This window comes from Lycium ferocissimum, chromosome 2 (assembly GCF_029784015.1).
Source record: "Lycium ferocissimum isolate CSIRO_LF1 chromosome 2, AGI_CSIRO_Lferr_CH_V1, whole genome shotgun sequence".
Taxonomy (NCBI): Eukaryota; Viridiplantae; Streptophyta; class Magnoliopsida; order Solanales; family Solanaceae; genus Lycium; species Lycium ferocissimum.
In genome coordinates, this window is record NC_081343.1 from 58,975,319 (window position 1) to 58,997,938 (window position 22,620).

Here is a 22,620-nt window from a genome sequence, read left to right on the forward strand (position 1 = left end):
ACTTTAATTTGTTTACTTATTTTTATTCTCAACGTAACAAGCATATGTTAGTAACATTGAAAACAAATAATGAGTAGCATGTTGAAACTTCGAACCCGTTAAATTACCTCAAACTAACATCTATTTTTTCTTAATTAAAAAAAAGGACAAAAACGGTCGCTCCCTCATCGCCCACAACCCGCACCCACGCATTCGTTCATGAACAATCCATCACTTTAACATTAAACTCCCATGCATGGATAGCATGAGTACACGCTGTGTATTTGTCTTGGTTATAAGTTCTTTGAATCGACATTAATTTACTTATACTGCTTATTGCATGACATAGATTGATTCAACCCATTCAACATTTGTTACGTCAAATGCTTTTGTCTGTTCATGCTCATAGCTAGCAATTAGTCCATGCATTGCATTCTTCATAGCGACAGGAGCAATAACAACTGTTCCATCCTCGCCTTTCATTTAATTTTTTTGGGACCTTGGCCCTTGGGGAGTCCTGAAAGTTGTTTTTTCTTTACAATTGTCCACTAGTTTCTGCTTGGTTTTTCTGTTGTTTGTTACTTTACCAAATACCTTTAAATTGAAATTTCTTTTATTTTTTGTTTGATATTTCATATTTTCCAAAGGACGGATGCAATAAAGTATAATAAGATATATATCAAATTGATGATTGGCTAAAATTCGGGTAAGTAAAAAAAAAAAAGAAAAAAAAATAACCGAAGAAAAATGTAAAGCTCAGATCGAACTGATGAAAGCTCAATTTGAAAAAAAACATAGAACAAAAGTAAAATAAAAATCTACTTGGAAATTATTCAATTCAAACCAAAACAATTAGGAGCTTAGAACCTCAGTTTGACCCCACATTGTGATGCGTCCATGGTCATCATCTTTGTTTCGCACTCAAACAATTCAATCAATTATTTGAGTTAGCTAATAATTACTTGATAAGATTGAAGATGTGCTTATATATTGGATTGATCTGGGTGGTTAAGCCCTTCAATTTCATTATTTAACAAGACAATACATTGACAATTCATTAAGCATATATTTCCCCAATTAGTTTTAAAGTATCTAAAAAGTTGGACCTTTATAGTCTTTTTTTTTTTTTTTTTAAATCTCAATGAGTGTACTTTATTTATTTCTTGTAATTAGCTAGATCGACATCCTTAAAATTGATTCCCGTCCACTTAAAATAATCACGGACGAAATGCATGATTACAAAATAATGTGATATGTATGTCGTGGCTAAACCTAAGCAATAGCTCCCACAAAATGGATTAGAATTCATTAGGTTTAAACAATTACATTAATGTAAGAGAGGAAGGTAACCAATAATCCATACGTGTTACAAATATAATATTCATCTTGCCACTGTTGCACCACTCGTGTTCCTCCTCCCTTCAATATAAATCTCCCTTTCTAAAATGTTCCTTTTAGATTATCTTTTTGAAAAAGTCGTACGCAAATCTCCCATAGAAGATCTTTATCTAAATTTTATAATGGCGCTTTGCTGTAATGCTGTTAAAATTGACAAACTGTGGCTCTTCCAACCAAGAACAACATCAACAAGCCACGTATCGGCTGAGACATCTTCTTCATCACTCAGAAGCAATAAGGTAATGCAAAGTGGCAACCTAAGGAAGACAACACATTAAAGAAATCACTAATGATTGAATTTTTGTTTTCATGAGGCACAACAATCTACCCGAACTCTTAGGAAATGCCCATTCTCTCGTCACATGGCAATCTAAAAAAGAAGAGTACCTGCTTCTTGTCGCTTTCTATACAACTTCGGTATAAATAGGATGAGTTTTGAAGGTATTGGTTCATCCCCAAGTTTTGAGTCCCAAGTAAAAGGAAAGAAACATAGAGAAAAAAGATGGCAACTTTCTCTGCAAAATCAAACAAGAGATCCATCAGTTTGCCAAGTAGATCACATCCAGCTACTGAGAGAATTGAAGAGGAGCTCAACAAACTCAAGACTTGGGAATTCTCAGCTTCACCAACTGCAGAAGCTGTGTACAACGGTCTACTTGGTTTATGTGAGTTGCATAAGTGTATGGGTGATCTTCTTAACTTGCCCCTTACCCTTCAAGCACTTTCCCAATGCCAAAATAAGAAATGGGTGGATGAAATCTTGGATAAATCTGTGAGATTTCTTGATATTTGTGGCACAACAAGAGATATAGTGTCACAATTTAAAGAAAATGTTAAAGATGTTCAGTCTTCACTGAGGAGGAGAAAGGGAGATTTGAGCATTGAAGCCAGCAGCACTAATTACACCTCGCTTAGGAAAAAGATGAAGAAAGATGCCAAAAGCTTGATTACAGCTTTGAAGAGAATGGATCACGAGGAAGTGGTTGCAGTAATGGAAGTTGATCAACTTGTCTCAGCTGTTATCAGGATGCTAAGAGAAGTTACCACAATGGGGATTTCAGTTTTCCAAATGGTGTTAGTTTTCTTGTCAGCCCCAATTTCTAAGCCCATTAGCAAATGGTCTTTGGTTTCAAGATTGGTGAACAAGGGATCAGAAAACAATGTGAATGAGATAGACAGTATTGATGTTGCATTAACAAGCCTTTCTAAGTGTGGCTCAAGTGAAATGGAGAAGATCCAATTTGTGCAGAGCAAATTGGAAACTCTAGAGGCTCATTTTGAATGCATTGAAAATGGTCTTGACAACACCTTTAGATGCTTGATTAGATCAAGGAGCAAACTCTTAAATGTTGTCTCTGGCCAATGATCAGAATAGCAATATTCTTGTCTTGTATTGCATAAGCATCCAAATATTTGTAGGATATGCTTATGAAATCCATGTAAAAGATCAATTTTGTAATTACATACATACAGAGAAATGTATATATATATACTTATATCAAAGTTATTATAGTACTCACAAGCTGTGCCTCTCTTTATCTTTGTAAATTCAACCAAACCAAAATGAAGCGATGAACTTAAACATACTTTGTTAGATCGTCAAAATTCTTCCTCGAATGAACAAGTTACTTTGTCGTTCACTTCAGATATATAACTGTGATGTTTGAAATGCAAACAACGAACTCGACACATGAATTCCAATAGTACTCCTCATGATTATCAATAAAGTGATACAATAAACCTAATAATAAGGTACCTTAAAGATGCCCAAGGGGACTTAAAATCTCACAAGTGCAAGTAAATTAAAGCGGCATGGCTGAGATATCTGGTGATCTCGACTGACTTACTTCTGAATCTTTTTAGGGTCCAATTAAGTCCACATATGTTCTGTATTATGCATTAGACGAGTAGCATATGTAACACTACTATAAGCAAGAATACATGTTGTCGGAGCTCAGAGCCATAGTAATATGTAAGTATGAAGTAGTCCGGGTTACGCAAAACTTTTGGACATCTTGGTATGTTAATTCCCAAGAGAGTTGTACATTAATCTGGAAATACAATGCAGTTGACTTACGTGCTTACTGCGCTTTATTAAAAAAGATTGTTTGAGGGAATCAAAAAGGATAGGAACAAGAGATCTCTTGAAAGGGTCCACAAGTATTTTTATTATAGAACCAAAATTAGTGATCATTTTGCGTGAAAATCTATCCCTATTCAGATTCAGAAGACTTGTATAAAATGAAAAACTGCTCTTTCAGCAGGATTTGTAATTTGAAAATTAAGAAATAAGCTGTATTTAAACATCAATTTAATTACCTATGAGGATTCTCTAGGTAGAAAACATGGAGCTAGGAAACATCAACGCAACAAGCCACTCGTGCACAGCTAATTAAAATAGATTCGTCTCTATCTTCTTAACCACTGAATCTCTTCATTGATTAGTGAAATCTCGAGTGATTCTAAGTCTGTTTAATTAGATCCAAAATTCTTGAAATGCTGACGTATTCTTCTCCATTTTTTTGGGAGTTATTCTAATTTTATTTTTTAACATTATCTTTGTGCATTATAAAAAATAAACCATTATCAAAAGTCTTTAACAATATCAAATTAAATTATCAGGAAGAATACCGTTTTTAGCTAGAAATTTATCTCAATATGGAATAAAAAATTAAAGCCTAAATTTAGAATTAATCTTATAGGAGTAGTTCACAAACTGCACAGATATAAACCCCTAGACAATAACTAGACTACTTTAAAAAAATAATCTAAATTGTTGATTTAACATGATGAGACAAAGTCACAATAGAGGGTCGTATTCTTCAGATTAGACGATTTTATGGATTGCTGAGTTAAATATCATGGACACACAAATCCAACCTTCCATTCGTGCACAATTAAATAATTTACTTCATTAGTCTTAATCTCCATTATGAGCAGATGATCTATTTAAATAATCATATTGGTGATGTCTCCTTCTGGTATGGAAGATTTCCACTCCTCCAGCTAAGACGACCTCAGAGAGCCATTTATTTGCAGACAAACTTGTAGGAAATAATATTAATTAGAAAAAACTAACAAATGAGTTGCTTGTACTGGCGCAATGCCTGGGAGGAAGGGAGCCTAGTATTTACTCGTGGCTTCATCTAGAAGATCATGTCATACCATCTCATAACTAGAAGGATTAAATAAATAGCAAAATATTGGATATTGTTGCACAAATAATGTGACAGGTCAACTAGGTTAATGGACTACCTACGGTGCAATCACATATTAATCAGATCGTTGCACACTTGCACTCAAAGATATAGTCTAGTGATTACTGAGGTGAGGTAAAATTAGGAAGAAGATTTTTCTATCTAAATTTTGGTAGATTAAATTACTTAGAACAGGTAGGAGATAGCAGCTATATATATGTGCAAGTTAATTTGAATATCACCATTATTTTTAGAAAATACAAATCACTTTTTATGGCTCATCCTGTTTTCTTGTGAGGAAGGTAACAACAAAGCAATACGGGTACAAATTTAATATGCATCACTTTTGCCACAGTAGCACTCAGAGTTCCCTTAAGTTATCCCTTCAATATATAATACATCTTTATTAAAGTTCTTTACGATTTTCTTTTGAAACAGAAGTATCAAAATCTCTCATAACAGATCTTCATCTCAATTTATTACTGGCGCTTTGCTGTTACCATTGACAAATATTGGCTCCTCCAACAAAGGCAATATTAGAAAGCCACGTATTTGCTGAGACATCTTCCATCACTTACAAGCATAGGGCAATGCCTAGTGGCAATCTATGCAAGAGAACAACATTAAAAAAATCACAAATAATTAGGGAATGCACACTCTCTCGTCACATGGCAATCTAAAAAGCAGAGTACTCTGCATCTTGTCGCTTTCTATACGACTTTGGTATAAATAAGATGAGTTTCAAAGGCATTTGATCATCCCGAAGCATTGAGTTCCAAGTAAAAGGAAAGAAAAGATAAAAAAGATGGCAACCTTTTCTGCAAAATCCAATAAGAGATCCATCAGTTTGCCAAGCAGATCACATCCAGCTACTGAGAGAATTGAAGAGGAGCTCAACAAACTCAAGACTTGGGAATTCTCAGCTTCACAAACTGCAGAAGCTGTTTACAATGGTCTAGTTGGCTTATGTGAGGTGCATAATTGTATGGGTGATCTTTTAAACTTGCCCCTTACCCTTCAAGCACTTTCCCAATGCCGAGATAAGAAATGGGTAGATGAGATCTTGGATAAATATGTGAGATTTCTTGACATTTGTGGGACAACAAGGGAGCTTGTGTCACAGTTTAAAGAAAATGTTAAAGATGTTCAGTCTTCACTGAGGAGGAGAAAGGGAGATTTGAGCATCACTATCTACACCTCGTTCAGGAAGAAGATGAAAAAAGATGCCAGAAACTTAGTTACAGATTTGAAGAAAATGGATCTTGATGAGGTAGTTGCAGTAATGGAAGTTGATCAACTTGTCTCAGCTGTTATCAGAGTCCTAAGAGAAGTCAGTACAATGGGAATTTCAGTTTTCCAAATGGTTTTGGTTTTCTTGTCAGCCCCAATTTCTAAGCCAACAAGCAAATGGTCTTTAGTTTCAAGATTTGTGAACAAGGGATCTGAAAACAATGTAAATGAAATAGAAAGTGTTGATGTTGCATTAAGCAGTCTTTCCAAGTGTGGTTCTAATGAAGTGGAGAAGATCCAATTTGTGCAGAGCAAATTAGAAATTGTGGAATCTCATTTTGAATGCATTGAGAATGGTCTTGACAACATCTTTAGATGTTTGATCAGATCAAGGAGCACACTATTGAATGTTGTCTCTTGCCAATGAAAATAGTACTAGTCCTGTCTTGTATTGCATAAGCATCCAAATATTTGTAGGATATGCTTATGAAATCCATGTAAAGGAACAATTTTGTAATTAAACATATACTGGTAGATATATATACCTCTATCAAAGTTATACTTACAAACTGAGTCTTTCTCGTCTTTCTAATTATATCGCACAAAAATCTGATTCCACTTCTTATGATTTATCTAAAAGCTTATCAAAGATCAGATGAAATAAAGTATACTACTTACAATAAACCCAATACAAAAAGGTTCTTTAATCTTATAAGTGCAAGTAACTGCAGATATGCTTAAGTTTGCCGTTTCGCAATGTCAAAGTAATCGCCACTGTAAGCAAGAATACATGTTGTCTGAGCCACAGTGATAATTCAACCATTGAATTTGACAATAATGAGCTGGAATTTTTATAATTTATTGGGACCAAAGGTGCACTCCGTAAAATGATCATCGGTTCAAGAACAGAAATGAAATAGTATCACTTTTGAAATGAGAAAATGCCTCAAGTAGCCAGAATGCTAAGTAACGGAAAGATTTAGCTTTTGATCGATTGGTTCAAGTAGTTAACGTTTCATTTTTGGTCGCATATCCAGATTAACAGTTATATTTTTGTTAATACTGATTCAGCATTACTGAAAGGGTATTTATTTTAGTAGTACATAGTATAAGTAATAAACTATTAGAGGTAGTAACACATAAAGCCACCCAACTATGGGTAATGATCTCTCAAGGTCATGTTTTCTTGTTTTGTAATAACAAGGTCACCCAATTATGGGTAATGATAGCACAAGGTCATGCTTATTTATTTTGTAATAACAAGGTCAACCAACTTTTCCTATATCACATCAAAAGTCACTCAATAAATATTTCACAAAAAAAATATGACATGACATTTTTATTTAGTCCACATGAACTTTTCCTTTTTTTTATTAGTCCACGTGGCAAAAAGACCCGATCCGGCCCGCCCCAAACCCAAATTAACCCTTATTAACCCTATTCTCTCTTAATTAAAATAGAGTTTCTCTCTCTCTGAAAAAAATGGCCCATCATTTTATTAAAATCGTGTCGTCTTCTTTTTCCTACTTTTAACACTTCTTAGACTTCTTGTACATAGTTATTCATGACTCTTTTCTTAAAATGTCTTCCTCTTTTTGAAATACCCACATAACATCAGAAAATGCAATTTGTTCATTCACACTCTCCGCGACTCCAACTTGTTCGTTATTGGCACTCTCAAAACCTTCTGTAACGTCAACTTGCTCCTTAGTCATGCCAAATAAGAGAAGGAAAAAGAAGATGACACGATTTTAATAAAACGATGAACCAATTTTTTTTTTTTTTGAGAGAAACTCTATTTTAATTAAGAGAGAATAGGATTAATTTGGGTTTGGGTCGAGTCGGATCTTTTTTTGCCACATGGACTGAGGGAAAAAAAAAAAGGAAAAGTCCATGTAGACTAAATTAAATGTCATGTCATATCTTATTTGTCAAATATTTATTGGGTGACTTTTGATGTGATATAGGGAAAGTTGGGTGACCTTGTTATTGCAAAATAAAACAACATGATCCTGAGATATCATTACCCATAGTTGGGTGACCTTATTTGTTACAAAACAAAGAAACATGGAGAGATCATTATCCATAGTTGGGTGACCTTCTGTGTTACTACTTCTAAATTATTTATGAACAAAACTTTTTGTTTATCCAAGGTTGCATCTTATTCTAAAGAGGGAAAGAGCTGCCATCGTCAAAAATGTAATTTGTATGATTTTGTTATATAGTTCCGTCCATTATCTTTGAATGCTCAAGGAGTGCTTTGATCTTGTATAAAATGCAAAAAAAACAAAAAAAATCATATTTCTTTGAGCGAGGTAGAAATAAATTATACTCCCTCATTTCATAATAAGTGACTCTTTTAGCTTATGCACACTCTTTAAGAAATTGCTTACTTTTAGAAAATTATGAATATTTTTACTAACTTACCCCTAATTAATGCTTAGAAAAAGATTGTTATTTAATGATTATTGATTATAAATAAGGATAAGTTTGGAAAAATAGGATTAATTTCTTCTTGAAATCTTAAAGTGTCACTTATTTTGAAATAAAATAAAAGGCCTAAAAGGTCACTTAATATGGAATGGAGGGAGTAAGAAAAAGTAACTTGCATTGAGTTAAATATTCCTACAACTACTTAAATTATGCCCAAGAGAGTTGTTTATTCGTCTTGAGAATTTAACTTTAAAAAAAAAAAGTCTTGAGAAGGGCAAAAAGCGATCCTTATGATAGAACCAAGAACTTATTATCCTTTTGCATGAAAATCTATTCCGACTCGGATTCAAAAGTAGGGCCTAAATTAAAATGGACGTTTACTTTTGCAGTAGGATTTGCAAACTAAAAAAATTAACAAATTAGCTTTATTGTAACCATTAATTTCGAGATTCTCTTGGTAGAAAACATGGAGGAAATATATTGCAACATGCCACTCGTGCACACTAAACTGAACTATATTCGTCTTTATCTTCTTAACCACTGCATCTCTTTTAATGATTTGTGAAATCTCAAGATTCGTCGCCTCCCTCTTTATTGGTTTTTTCTTAAGGGGTATAGATCCATAATCCTTTTGCATGATAGAAATAAATCATTATCCATCTTTCTTTACCACTAATTATTAGAAACATTAAAGCTATTGGCTAAGAACAATAAATTAAGTTGGACATAAATAACCTATTATAGTACGGATTCAGGATTTTAAGATTATAGGTGCAATATCGATTTTTAACGTAAAATTAATGCTTATTATAGTATCAACTGATGTGAGAAAATTTATTATGACTTATCATTAATTTTTAACATTCCAAAGAGATAAATTATGTTCTCCTCGGACCATTCATGTTGCCATCAAATTATAAGACAGAGAGGGAAAGTGCAAGTTTTAGTGCAAAAAGAAGCACGATTATGCAGCAGTGACTCAACTGAGGCTGACAAGGTCAAGATCTTGCTGAACAGATTGGAGAGACTGGAGTCTCAACTTGAAGTCATCGAAAATATCTTACATAGCAGTTTTTGATGTTTCATGAGATCAAGAAGCTCTCTTCTTAATGTCCTGTCATGCCAATGACTTCTCGCGGAATTTTTCAATCTCCATAATATCCACTTTACAGGATATGCACATGAATTTCAATTGTACATAAGTAGATGTAATACAAAAAATATATATATCTAGCGAAATGTGGAAGTTTATTATATTCAATATTGCAACTCTATCCATCCATGAGATCTTTCCTTTGCTATTAGCTCACTTCGAATAAACATAAAACTATTTGTCTATTGCAAATTAAAGACGGAGAACCTCAAACTAGGTTAGAGGAACTTATTAGTCTTCTAATACAATTATGGCCTCATAATTGCAGAAAGAAATATTAGCAAGGATTAATGAGATACAGCTGACTCACTTTCTCTAGGGGATTAAATCTTAAACTTTATCTCTATCATCTCTTTTGTATGTGCTTATTGGGTTTGAATTAGGAAAGATGTATGTTCTTGTTTCTTTATTATCTGCTAGGTTTAGCTTCAGTGAGTTAACCCACCCTTTCCAATCTTGCCTATATAGCATGATTTAACTTTCAAACTAACTTTTTCCACTGTCTAATTCTCAAAGTAGTGGTGTCAATTAAAATTTGCCTCTCAGAAGATAATGAACCTGGCATTAGGAAAGAGGATATTTCTAGCATGTCAAGGACTAATTACTTGCCATCTTATTGAAATAGGACACAGGACAAAAGAAAAATCAATTCAATTCAGGTTAAGAGGGAAGGAAATAGAAGCTGCCCAGTACCGACCTCTAGCATTGAATATCCTCCAGCAGTAACCTCTGAGACTTGTCTATTTCTAACTGATAATTTGGAAACAAAATGTTTGGTGCAAGTCAGATTAAAGTACATTTGGCATTTATAAGAACGTGTTGTATAAGGGTCCACTTCATGTTACCTGTGGATGGCAGGGAACATTAGGAGAACAAGCCACTCGTGCACAGCTATTAAAAAATCATACCACCTTCTTTCATTAGAAGTTCTTGAGCCGACGCGCCATCCGTGTGCCAAATTGAATATTGGCTGAATGTCCCAATGATATTTGATACCGCGTCAATGGAGACACATGGTAAGCATATTATTGATTGCTATACGGTAGCAACGGCACAACTCTTGGCAGCCAGGAGAGAGCTGACCTGTAACTGATGCCCCATATGAAGGCAAAGTCACACAACCCTTTCAGTTCTGCGACAGTGAAGGCGACAGATATGGCAATTAATTAGAGTATTTGTTTGCCAAACGCATATCAGTTCACCACATTAAAAGGCATATCCACATGGCCACATTACAATCACATGCTCAACGTCCCCCTTTTTGTGCCCATCTACCTATATAAGTAACCTTGGTTGATACTAATTGCTCACCAAAATTTAGTCTCTTCTCTCACAAAGGAAAAAGTAAAACACAAAAAGCCATGGCTTCTCTTCCTTGTTCAAAAACCAGGCCCTTTCGATCAATCAGTTTGCCCGTCAGATCACACCCCACAGCTCAGAGAGTTGAAGAGGTGCTCAATAAGCTCAATCGATTGGAGACATCCGTTGCACCAACAGCTGAAACAATCTGTGACAGTTTGCTCGGTTTGGAGGAACTGCAGAAGTGCATGGATCATCTTCTTAACTCGCCTAAAACTCTTCAGTTACTCTCCCAACACCAACATGGGAAATGGTTTGAGGAGTTTCTGGAAAAATCAGTTAGGATTCTTGACGTTTGTGGCACAACACGGGAACTTATCTCTCAGTATAAGGAAAATGTAAGAGCTCTTGAATCCTCACTTAGAAGAAGAAAAGAAGATTCAACTGCCGAAGCTGGAATTGCTAGATTAACCAATTTCAGCAAGAAAATGAAGAAGGACGCTAAAAGACTAATCTTGGCTTTGAAGCAAATGGATTGTGAGACTCTCACCGCAGCATTCCTTGAAGCAGATCAGGAGACAGTAGCTGTGATTAGAGCACTAAGGGAAGCCAATGCAGTTTGCATTTTGGTTTTCCAAAGGCTCTTGTCCTTCTTGACTGTGCCACTTTTGAAGCCAAAGCAGCCAAAATGGTCATTGGTTTCAAAATTGATACACAACGGAAGAACAGAAAACAAAGGCCTAAAAAACAACATGATAGTGGAAACAAAACTGGAGACTGTTGAGGCTCAACTTAACAGCATCGAAGAGGGATTGGAAGGAACATTTAGGAGCCTGATTAGAGCAAGAAGCTCGCTCTTGAATGTTTTCTCCTGCTAATCTAGCTGTTTCTACTCTATTAACTGTATAGTTCACAATATTCTGTACATGGACAGTTTTGTACTTATGTTATAATAGAAGTACATAATACACAAATTGAAAGATTATACTCCAAACTTCGTGTATCTTTTTCTCTATCTTTTATCGGACTCCCTTCCTTCCCCTAAATAAGAAACATAAACTTAAATGAAAGAATCAGATCTGATATGCATCTTATGGTTTACAACGTTGAAGACAGTTTCAAGTTTTCTGAACACAACTTATTAAAGTTGCTTGAGCTTGGATTTTCCAACAAGATGCCTATAATAGATGCATTTTCTAGCTACAGATTTTCAGTGTATCTGGTGAGTTGATCCATAAGGTAATTTAGCAACTAGGTTGTAGTAACACCTCTTACCCCATTTGTGGCACAAAGTAGTAATTGTTGATAATTCTTTCTTCAACATTTAGGGTGTGTTCGGTATGGAGGAAAACATTTTCCGGACAATCTTTTCCAATTTTTTCATGTTCAATTGGTCAATATTTTTGGAAAACATTTTTCTTGTAAAAACAAGTTTCTTAAAAATGGGAAAAATAACTTCCCTAATCAAAGTAGAAAAAATAAATCCATGAGCGACATTTCACCAACCACCCAACCGCCCAACTACCAAACCCCAGCATTCCCGTTAATCATGTACCCGTTGGTCCGTCAACCCACCCCTACCACCAAACCCCAACAACTCTCGCAACCGTACGTGTGTCGGACCACCCTAATCCCCCAACCGTGCGGGGGCGCAACCCTATTATTGCACTACCTCCCACGTTCCCCACCCCACACCTTTTTCATGCTCAGAATTTTTTTTAGAAAGATATATATACCAATTCTCCCTCGATATCTACACCACCACATCCCCCCACTTCCATTAAGTATTCAATTTATGGCTCCCGTTCATAAATCCTCCCCCCCCTTAAAAAAAATTACCATTTTATCTTTTATTTTTTTATAAATATACATCAAGATCCAAGCACATATCCTATACGCCACCCAATTGGTTTCCCCAAACCCCACCCCAAAACCCCAAAAAAATTTTTTTTTAATTTTTCGACACTACTACATTCCTCCCCCTCACCCTCCAAAAAAAAAAATTTTTTAAATTCTTTTTTTAATTTTTTTCGGGTTGTCTACACCACCCTCGCCTTCCCAGCACTCTTCTATAAAAAAATTTCGACACTACTACATTCCTCCCCCTCACCCCCCAAAAAAAAAAAATTCTTTTTTTAATTTTTTTGCCCCACGGACCCCACCACCCCCTCCAAAAAAAATTAATTTTTTTAAAAAGTTTTGAAAAGTTTTTTTTTTTTTTAATTGTCTACACCCACCCCCGCACGCGTCCCCTACCCCCTCCCGAATTTTTTACTTAATATTTAATTTCACCTTTATAAAAAAATTATGAAAATTGAAAGTTTGCGTGGTTAAAAATTAAAATTTTTGGAGGGGTGGTGGTGTAAAAATCCAAAAATGGTAACTTAAACTTTTTAAGAATTTTTTTTTTTTGTGTGTGTGTGTGTGTGTGGGGGGGTTGGTGGGGGCTGAAAAACGTTTTCATCAACCAAACGAATATGAGAAAATAAGTAAGAAATTCACTTATTTTTTACCTAAAATGTTTTCACTTATTTTATCAAGAACACATTTTGTGCGAAACATTTTCCTCCTTTGAACACACCCTGAATATGAGAAAATTATCCCAGTTAAAGAAATTCATTATTTTATTTTCCATTATCCAATCAACGTGAAAATAAGTATAAATTTATCGCGAAAAATTTTTACCAAAAAGACAAAAAATTTTTCCCAATTTATACCAACACAAACGACACCTTTAGAGTTTGGCTCACGGGAAAATGAAGGAAGTTCGGATCATTGAAAGTCTGAAAAAAAAAAATTAATGAGCCACTCGTGACAACTATGTAATGTTAAAAACTGTCTTTACGCGTTTTAAACTTCATCTGGAGTATCTTCGAAAAAGATCAGTTACAGAAGTTACCTCGTTAGCTGTGGGCCTGTGGTGCAATTATGGAATCTGTAATCTACAGGGCCAACAAGCCAGATGTACACCAATTTATAAATGGAACAGAAGCTCCTGAGAACGAGACAACAATTAAACAACGCCACATACACATTTAATTCCAATACTTAAAAAAATGATTAGATCCTCTTATCGACAAATGCATTGCAGTTCACAAAAATCATCAAGGCATATGCATGACCACTTTACTAAGGCATGCTCTTCTTCTATCCAATGCCTAGAGTATTAAATGACATTATTGTTCATCACAAGATTTGTCCTTACCAAGCAAGAAAAACAACAAAAACCATGGCCACTTTGTCAAACTCTAACCACATTCTCTCAATCAGTTCAGTTTTCCCTGTGTCACAACTAGTCCTAGTAAATATAGCCCCTGAATTATATACATACCTGACATTCACTTTGCTTTGGGAAACGAATTCTAGAATTCTTCTCAGTAGTCTTTTTTAAGATGTTGACAGTGTAACATCTAGGCGAAAGAGGCGAAAAAATGTTGAAAACTGAAAACTTTACAATTTGAATGGATACCCTACAAAATATTTTGTGTTCTTTTATTGATGTACTATGAGAAAAAATCATATAACTAAAATAGCATTTGTAATTGATTACAAAAGCATATTTCCTTACCCTATTCTACGAATTTCCTTTCTAGTCTTGCCTATATAGTTATGATTTACCTTTGGAACTAATTTTTTACCACTGTCCAATTCTCAAAGTAGTTGGTGTCAATTAAAATTTCCTTCTTAGAAGATAGGAATGAACTTGGCTTTACAGAATAGGATGTAAAGGAGATTTTTAGCAAGTTATGACTAATTACTTTCCATCTTATTGAAATAGAACAGCAGGATAAACAAAAATAAATGAATTCATAAGATCAATTGGAACAAAGGCAAGCTAAGAGGGGAGGAAATAGAAGCTGCCTAGTACCAACCTCTAGCATAGTATGCCCTCCAGAAGTAGCCTCTGAAACCTGTCTATTTCTAACTGATAATTAGGAAACAATATGTTTCCTACAAGTAAGATTTAAGTACATTTGGCAGTAATAAGAAAACGTGTATAAGGGTCCACCTCATGTTACCTGTGGATGGCAGAGAAACATATGATAAACAAGCCACTCGTGCACAGCTATTTATTAATCTTACCACCTTCTTATGCTGTACTTAAGCACCATATCTATCTACACTTTAACCATTTATGATTGAACGCGAAGTTCTTGAGCCGACGCGTCATCCGTGTGCCAATTTGAATATTGGTTGAATCTCCCATTGATACCGCGTCGATGGAGCCACATGGTAAGCATATTATTAATTAATTGCCATCCGGTAGCAATGGCACAACTTTTGGCAGCCAGAAGTGAGCTGACCAGTAACTGATGCCCCATATGAAGGCAAAGTCACACCATTATTTTAGTTTCGCGACAGTGAAGGGCTGAAGGCTACAGATATGACAATTGATTAGAGCCTTCGTTAGCCAAAAGCGTGTCATTTTACCAAATTTTTAGGCATACCATGGCCACATTACAGTCACATGCTCAGTGTTCCACTTTTTGTTCCTATGGACCCTATATACATGTCCTTGGTTGATGCTCATTGCTCACAAAAATTAGTCTCTTCTCACAAAGAAAAAATGTAACGCACAAAAAGCCATGGCTGCTCTTCCTTTTTCAAAAGCCAAGACCCTTCGATCAATCAGTTTGCCTGTCAGCTCACACCCCACAACTCAGAGAGTTGAAAGAGGTGCTGAATAAGCTTAATGGATTGGAGACATCCATTGCACCAACAGCTGAAACAATCTGCAACAGTTTGCTCGGGTTGGAGGAGTCACAGAAGCGCATGGATGATCTTCTTAACTCGCCTCAAACTCTTCAGATACTCTCCCAACACCAACACGGGAAATGGTTTGAAGAGTGCTGGAAAAATCAGTTAGGACTCTTGATGTTGTGGCACTACAAGAGAACTTGTCTCTCAGTATAAGGAAAATGTAAGAGCTCTTGAATCCTCACTCAGAAGAAGAAAAGGAGATTCAACTGCAGAAGCTGGAATCGCAAGATTCACCAATTTCACCAAGAAAATGAAGAAGGATGCCAAAAGATTAATCTTGGCTTTGAAGCAAGTAGATTGCGAGACTGTCACCACAGCATTCCTGGAAACATATCAGGAGACAACAGCTGTGATTAAAGCACTAAGGGAAGCCAATGCAGTTTGCGTTTCGGTTATCCAAATGATCTTTTCCTTCTTGTCTATGCCGCTTTTGAAGCTGAAGCAGTCAAAATGGTCTTTGGTTTCACAACTGATACACAATGGAAGAACAGAACACGAAGGCGTAAAAAACAGCACGATCTTGGAGACAAAACTGAAGACTTTTGAGATTCAACTTGACAGCATCGAAAAGGGATTAGAAGGAACATTTAGGAGCCTCATTAGATCAAGAAGCTCGCTCCTGAATGTTTTCTCCTGCTAATCTAGCTTTTCCTACTCTATTAACTGTATAGTTTACAATATTCTGTACATGGACGATTTTGTACTTATGCCCTTATGCTAGAAATACACAATACACAAATTTAAAGATACACTCCAAGCTTTGTGTATCTTTCTCTATTTGACTTATATGACTCCCCTTCTCCCCCTAACTAAGAAGCATTAATCTGGAAAGGAACAAAAAAGAAAGATAGAATCCAATGTATTATACATCTCATGGGTTATAACTTAGAAGACAGTTTCAAGTTTCCTGAACAAACAATAAAACTTGCTTGAGCTCTGATTTTCCAGCAAGATGCCTATAATAGATACATTTTCTAGTAACAGACTTCAGCGTATCTTGCAAATTGATTCATTAAGTTAATTTAGAAACTAAGTGTTACCCCGTTTCGGCACAAAGTAGTAATTTGTAGACAATTCTATCTTAAAACATTTAGAGGATGGCTCTGGGGAAGACGAAGGAAGTTTATGTCATGGGAAGTCGGAAAATATTAATGAGCCACTCGTGCACATCGTAAAAACAAAAACTATCTTTACGCGTGTTAAACTTCATCTGCGGTATCTTAGAAAACAATCAGTTCCAGAAATGTGCACAGCAAGTTTCCTCGTTAGCTGTGGGCATGTGGTGCAATTATGGAATCTGTGATCTACAGGGACAACAAGCACGTGGACCAATTTATTAATGGAACAGAAGCTCCTGAAAACGAGACAACAATCACAAAGACACATAATCCTTTAACTCCAAGACTTAAAAAACAAATAATTAGATGCTTCAATCGACAAATGCACGCAGTTCACAAAAGGCATTGGGCCATATGCACGGCCACTTTACTAAACACATGCTATTCTTCTCTCAAATGGCTAAATGACCTGACTTGGTGCTAGTATTCATCCCAAAAGTTGTCTCTTCCAAGCAAGAAAAAGTAAAATCCATTGTCACTTTTTCAAAATCTAACCACGTTCGCTCAATCAGTTCGGTTTCCCCACTAGATCACAAATAGTCGTAGTAAATTTAGCACCTTGAAGTTGACAGAGACCCTCTGCTAATCAAAATGAATCTCAGATGTGCATAAATGTTAAGAAGTTAAAACAAACAAGATATGCAAAATGAATGTTTAGCCTCCAACTTGGAACTCTATCCATCCATGTCACTGAATGGAGAACTGCTACGACATGAGTGTGTTTGCCTTTGTTGTCTTCATAAGCTGCATTTGAACTGTTAAAAATCTGTTAGAAATGATATTCAACAAAGGTATAGTATAAATGAAGAATCAACTAGGATATATTTGACATTCACTTTGCTTTGGGGAATGAATTCTACAATTTTTCTCAATAGTCTCTTTAAAATGTCCAATGTGTCCTAATCTAGGCCAAGAATGTTAAGCTTAATAATATTACAGTTGTGCTTACTGGTATGATTCAGGAAAATATGTTTCAGTGTTGTTTCATTACTAATGCGTGAAAATATAATACCAACTGCAATGCTTCCTTATAAAAATAAATAAATAAAAAATAAAGTTGTAATGCAGGTTAACTGGATAAGTATTAACCTAAACAAGGTGATGAACTTCTTCCAAGAGCATGTCCCTTTTCAACCTACACCCCCACAGCTGGTTCATTAAACAGAATTATAAGGGCATCAACGAAGCAATAGACAGAATTATAAGGGCATCAACGAAGCAATAGTGAGTCATACTAGAGGTGAAAATCCCCATACCGCTAATTAAAAGATGGGACAAGCTGAATGAGGACTTCCAAGGGACCAAAAACACATGCAAAACAAACTAGGTTGCCATTGTTTAACAATGCATTTACTCAATAACAATCGCAAAGGTAAAGTTGTGAACTCAATAATTGTGTGAAAAATCATCCAAGGGAGGGACAGCTTAGAAAAAAAGAGATGATAGAATGGATTACAAGAAAGAAAACAAGTAATACCTAACAGAGTAAGAAGCACACATACCAATCTAGCTTTATGTTGACCCTTAGTCTTCTTCATCCTTCATCGATACCACATAAGATCAATTATTATAGAAGGCACATGAGCTATCTGAAACCAACCACTAGCTGTTCTTGATAAGGAAAACCAACCACTAACTTTAGGCTTGCAGTATTTTTCTTTTAGTTTTGGGCAATTACTTATACTCAGAAATTCAAGCGAAGATGAAAGCTCTTTGTTGCCCAGGGATGAAATTTCCCCAGAGTCAGTTATTTCCAAATTTTTTAGAGAACACAAATATGAAAGCCATCGAAGGGAAACAAGATTGGGGCACCTTCTTATTACTAAGACAGAAAGGCAGGGGAAGTCACCATTTACCACTCCAGACCACTCTTTTAGACCATGCAAGCCATCAATTATCAGCTCCTCTAGCTTTGGGAATGCGTGATACACTTCATTACCATAACTTCTATGGAAGTGACTATCAATAACCCCCACCAACGGAACCTCAATTATGTGAAGTGACTTTAACAATGGCAATCCCCCAAGCGATGGTAGAACAAGACAATTTCTGCAGTCATACAATGTAATATTAACAATGTTGCAGAGATATGAACTGTTAATCCAATCGGGAAACACTGAACCACTGTAGCGAAGGATGCGCAATTCCTGAAGGCATGCATCAGGTTGAAGGCAATCTAGTATCTCCTCTTCAGCCTTTGGCCTACCAATGCCACGATGCCGCCATCTTAGCTCTAGTTTGCGAATGTATTTCTTATTGGTCATGGCCGCTTCCTTTGCCTCATGAGAGGTCAAAACATTTTGAAGCTCTGAAAGGCAAAATGAACCACTGATGTTATTTAGATACTTTAACTCCTCAATACGACAACCATCCTCCCTTCCCACCAGGAATGCTCTCAATGTTTGTAGACTGGTTAGATTCCCCATCTTAACCGGCATTGAACTTAATCGGCCAAGTATGTCAAACTCCAAATGACGGAGTTTAGCTAATTTGCTTACATCAAAAGGTAACCTGACAAGATTCAAACAACCATCAAGTTTTAGTGTTTGTAAATTATCAAGAAGAGCTATAGATTCTGGCAAATACTTGATTGGTGTTTCTGAGACATCTAAGTAACGCAAATATTTTAGACTCCCTATACAACTTGGTATTTCAGATATGCTACTTCGACGCAAACCCAAACTTCTCAACTGCTTCACACTATAAAAAAGATCTTGAGGTACACGTCCAGTAGAAGAGCCAAGTTGACAAAACAATGTGTGCAAATCCTCAAACCTGCTGAGAATCTTGAAACTTGATGGGTTAATGTTCTTTGAGATCAAAAATAAGTGTTGGATATGTTTCGAGACACTGCACAACTGAGCTTCCTCTACTTTTCGATAACCTAGTAGTGATGCATCTCGTAGAGAATGATGGATCGCGTCTGTGATCTTGTACTTCATTGACCTCCTGACGTAATCAAATTTACAAGGTGACACATATTTCTTTTCTATCAAGTAATCAAAGTAGGAATTGGCCAAAACTTCCATTCTATCCCCTTCTTCAGGTTCAAAAAATCCTTCAGCCACCCATAGCTGGACAACTGTTTCCTTCTCAAATTCATAATTATCAGGAAAGAGGCAGCAGTATAATATGCATTTTAAAATGCCCTTCAATTTGCGAGGTTTTTCAACATTTTGATCCTTCATTTTGGAACTTTCACCTTTGTCTTGCTCCACAGCTATCTTGTTATGATCAAACCTTTCTATTGGTAGCGCACTAGGACACCCCGAATGAGTGAGTGGTAGTTGGCTGATTTGTGCACCCATCTCTTCCTTGTCTTTTCGCTTGGCTTTGAACGAAGCAGAATCCAATCCCTGTCATTTACAAATATGCGTCGTCAGCTTCAACCACACTTTGTAGTAAAAATTAGCATTTATTGAAAGAACACCCAGTTGGTGCATGTTTGTTCATGCATTAACCATGGTGTCTAGCCAACTGTTATGCCTACTAAGCTTTTGCAGATGTCATGTGTATGTAGGTGTGTGAGAGAGAAGCATGAAAAAAAATGGACAGAGAGAGAGAAACAATTACACAAACAGAAAGGAAATTTTGGAATTTATCTCATTCAGATTATTATCAATTCTACAGCTTAAAACTTTTAAGTGAAAAAGAATTGAGAGGACCTCAGTCCAAGCAGTACAACCTTCACACACACGCAGACAGAGAGAACTCATAAGTCACCTAAAATCTTTAAATAACGAAAAGCTTTGCCATGTGCCTCACACAACTGACATTACTTGTGTGAGACACCTTTTTGTAAGACAAAAAAAGTATCTTACACTTTTGGGTTCACAAATTCTTTATCTCACAAAAAAGAGCCTCACACTATTAATGTCAATTGTGCGAGGCACATATTAATTTTTTTCTTTAAATAACAATAGGTGCAATTGTGAAAACAGTTCCAGGGGCAATATAACCATTGGACTTGATTCAAAGCCCCATTTCCACAACCACGAGAATTTGAATAATAATTTTAAATTAAGCAAGAGGTATAACAAGTAAAAGAAAAGATAAACAAATATCACAAGAAGCACGATTGTGAAAGAAATTGGGGTTTATTTCCCAAGAACAAGTATTGGCATAAAACTGCAGGTTACTAAAATAGTCACGGATATCAATTTACAGAACAAATCTCCAATCAAAGACATTGGCGAGATAAAATGACAGATATCAACAGACATATGAAATTTTGGAATTTACCTGATTCAGAAGATTATTGTTGAAAGGGAGTTGTTTTAGTACAATGTGATTGCAAATTGAACTATGAAGCTCTTGTTGGAAGTTAGAATGCAATACACATCTGAATATTAAGATGTACATTAAGATTACGACGTTTGGATAATTTTTTTATAAATGAATATTTTATATTTGACAAATACTTTGAACGGTCTGAAGTCAATATAAAAAATTATAACAAGGTAGCATGATATTTTAAATGCTGAGAACTAGTTTTGCATTCATCATCCTTCTTAAACTGCATGTGCAGATATGCTGATGATTGTAGGCATACAATGACGAACCATTATATTTTAGGATTTCTATGTAAGGTATTACATGCCAATCCTATTTAACTAGGTTTAGCCAGTACATAGTATAAATAAACTAAACCCTTTTTTTTTCCAGAAATATTCATGTTCTTCTAGTGCTTAATAATAATACATAATCAAGTGGATAAAGATTTTAGAATCTTACCAGTTCAAGCGGAAAATAAACTGGTCGCCGATTGATAGTTGGACGAGTGATTTTTTTGGCAGAGAAGAAGAAAAACGCAGCGTGAAAAAAACATCTGTGTCTACAGTTTGATACAGATGAGATTTATTGAGACAAGATTAAAAAGGGGACAAAACAAATAACAGATGTGATTTCTTGAGACCTATTACGACTAAAAAAGGGACAAAACAGCCGACAAAACAAATAGACTTAGATGGGCTCCATCTCAATGATTAGGGTTATTCACGGTTTAGTACTTAAATTTAACACTATTAGAACAGAAAAAATAATATTTCCTTTATTCCATAATAACTGACTCTTTTAACTCATGCATACCCTCTAAAAAATTACTTATTTTTAAAAAATTATGAGTATTTTTACTAACTTATTCCTAATTAATACTTAGAAAAAGAAAAGTTATTTAATAATTTTTTATTATAAATAAGGATAAATTTAGAAGAATAGAATTAATTTCTGCTTGAAATCCTAAAGCATCATTTATTTTGAAATAAAATAAAAGATCCAAAAGATCACTTAATATGGAATGGAGGGAGTACGTTTAGTTTTCAAATTTGACTTTTAATAATCAAAAAGGAACTTGACAAACAAAAAGACATGAGAATAATCCTATTACAACATGTGTGTGATGAGTACATGAAATTTGAGGGGAAAAACACATATAAACTTCAAACGGCAGAAATAATAACAGAGGCTTGAGATGCCTACGAAAAATCTAAGACAGAGAATAGAAGAATAAATATTTTCTCCAACTAATGTCTTCACTTTCAATAATTAGCCTAATATCTGAAAAATCACACACAAAATTAAAGAGAAATTAAATAGGAGTCACCTTACTTAATGCGGTGTTTACACCTTTTTGTTATAAATTTACACTGTGTAGATAAATTATATATGTATACATATATTAATAATACTAGTTTTAGCGTACGTATGTTGCACTGTCAATAAATTATAAATTTTATATATATATATATATATATATATATATATATATATATAAATTAAAAAAAAAAAAAGGTATTGTAAAATAGGAATGAACGTCAAAATATATGCAACATTCATTTAAATGACAAACCAATAACGATTATGAAAACCAAAAAAAATTCTAACCTTTCTTTGCCTTCAACTCTATGATATACAGATAGATAATGCCTTGATGTAGCAAGGTAGAAAAAACCCAACAAGACGTGCAAGAAAAACTATGTCATGAATCAACCAAATCTCTAGAAAAATAAGAAACAATCAAATCATCAATTGCACATCTGGCTAGCTACGATAT

General features: G+C 35.1%; 5 protein-coding genes across 7 annotated transcripts; 4 read left to right on the forward strand and 1 right to left on the reverse strand.

The window, feature by feature from the left end:
- Window positions 1-978: 978 nt before the first annotated feature.
- Window positions 979-2,889, forward strand: LOC132048259 (uncharacterized). Its single transcript, XM_059439165.1, has one exon. The coding sequence runs from the start codon at window positions 1,880-1,882 to the stop codon at window positions 2,741-2,743; it is 864 nt and encodes a 287-aa protein (XP_059295148.1). The 5' UTR covers window positions 979-1,879; the 3' UTR covers window positions 2,744-2,889.
- Window positions 2,890-5,379: 2,490 nt separating this feature from the next.
- LOC132047809 (uncharacterized) lies at window positions 5,380-6,231 on the forward strand. Its single transcript, XM_059438793.1, has one exon. It carries the CDS (start codon window positions 5,380-5,382, stop codon window positions 6,229-6,231), a length of 852 nt encoding a protein of 283 aa, XP_059294776.1.
- Window positions 6,232-10,272: 4,041 nt separating this feature from the next.
- On the forward strand, window positions 10,273-11,683 carry LOC132048260 (uncharacterized). The gene has a single exon (XM_059439166.1). The coding sequence runs from the start codon at window positions 10,752-10,754 to the stop codon at window positions 11,565-11,567; it is 816 nt and encodes a 271-aa protein (XP_059295149.1). The 5' UTR covers window positions 10,273-10,751; the 3' UTR covers window positions 11,568-11,683.
- Window positions 11,684-14,958: 3,275 nt separating this feature from the next.
- LOC132047810 (uncharacterized) lies at window positions 14,959-16,541 on the forward strand. The gene is made up of 3 exons (XM_059438794.1): window positions 14,959-14,995; window positions 15,323-15,536; window positions 15,583-16,541. Exons 1-3 carry the CDS (start codon window positions 14,959-14,961, stop codon window positions 16,088-16,090), a joined length of 759 nt encoding a protein of 252 aa, XP_059294777.1. The 3' UTR covers window positions 16,091-16,541.
- An 83-nt stretch (window positions 16,542-16,624) lies between these two features.
- LOC132046366 (putative disease resistance RPP13-like protein 1) lies at window positions 16,625-21,504 on the reverse strand. 3 transcript variants are annotated; one of them, XR_009412693.1, is made up of 3 exons: window positions 21,303-21,504; window positions 18,046-19,924; window positions 16,625-17,323 (listed from the first exon to the last, which is right to left on the reverse strand). XR_009412693.1 is itself a non-coding variant. In XM_059436978.1 (3 exons), exon 2 carries the CDS (start codon window positions 19,874-19,876, stop codon window positions 18,110-18,112), a length of 1,767 nt encoding a protein of 588 aa, XP_059292961.1. In that variant the 5' UTR covers window positions 19,877-19,924; window positions 21,303-21,503; the 3' UTR covers window positions 16,625-17,312; window positions 18,071-18,109. The 3 variants fall into 3 exon arrangements, 2 of the variants coding, with proteins under 2 accessions (XP_059292961.1, XP_059292960.1); XM_059436978.1 differs by having other exon boundaries at window positions 16,625-17,312; window positions 18,071-19,924; window positions 21,303-21,503; XM_059436977.1 differs by having other exon boundaries at window positions 18,071-19,924; window positions 21,303-21,503.
- Between the last annotated feature and the right edge of the window lie 1,116 nt (window positions 21,505-22,620).

Excerpts from the sequence above, each read along its gene's own strand:
- LOC132047809 (XM_059438793.1), top strand. The coding sequence starts at position 5,380 with ATGGCAACCTTTTCTGCAAAATCCAATAAGAGATCCATCAGTTTGCCA.
- LOC132048259 (XM_059439165.1), top strand. The coding sequence starts at position 1,880 with ATGGCAACTTTCTCTGCAAAATCAAACAAGAGATCCATCAGTTTGCCA.
- LOC132046366 (XM_059436978.1), bottom strand. The coding sequence starts at position 19,876 with ATGGGTGCACAAATCAGCCAACTACCACTCACTCATTCGGGGTGTCCT.
- LOC132048260 (XM_059439166.1), top strand. The coding sequence starts at position 10,752 with ATGGCTTCTCTTCCTTGTTCAAAAACCAGGCCCTTTCGATCAATCAGT.
- LOC132047810 (XM_059438794.1), top strand. The coding sequence starts at position 14,959 with ATGGCACAACTTTTGGCAGCCAGAAGTGAGCTGACCA. Across the intron at positions 14,996-15,322 it reads AGCCAGAAGTGAGCTGACCA|TTTGCCTGTCAGCTCACACC; the intron begins GTAACTGATGCC and ends TCGATCAATCAG. Across the intron at positions 15,537-15,582 it reads CACGGGAAATGGTTTGAAGA|AGAACTTGTCTCTCAGTATA; the intron begins GTGCTGGAAAAA and ends TGGCACTACAAG.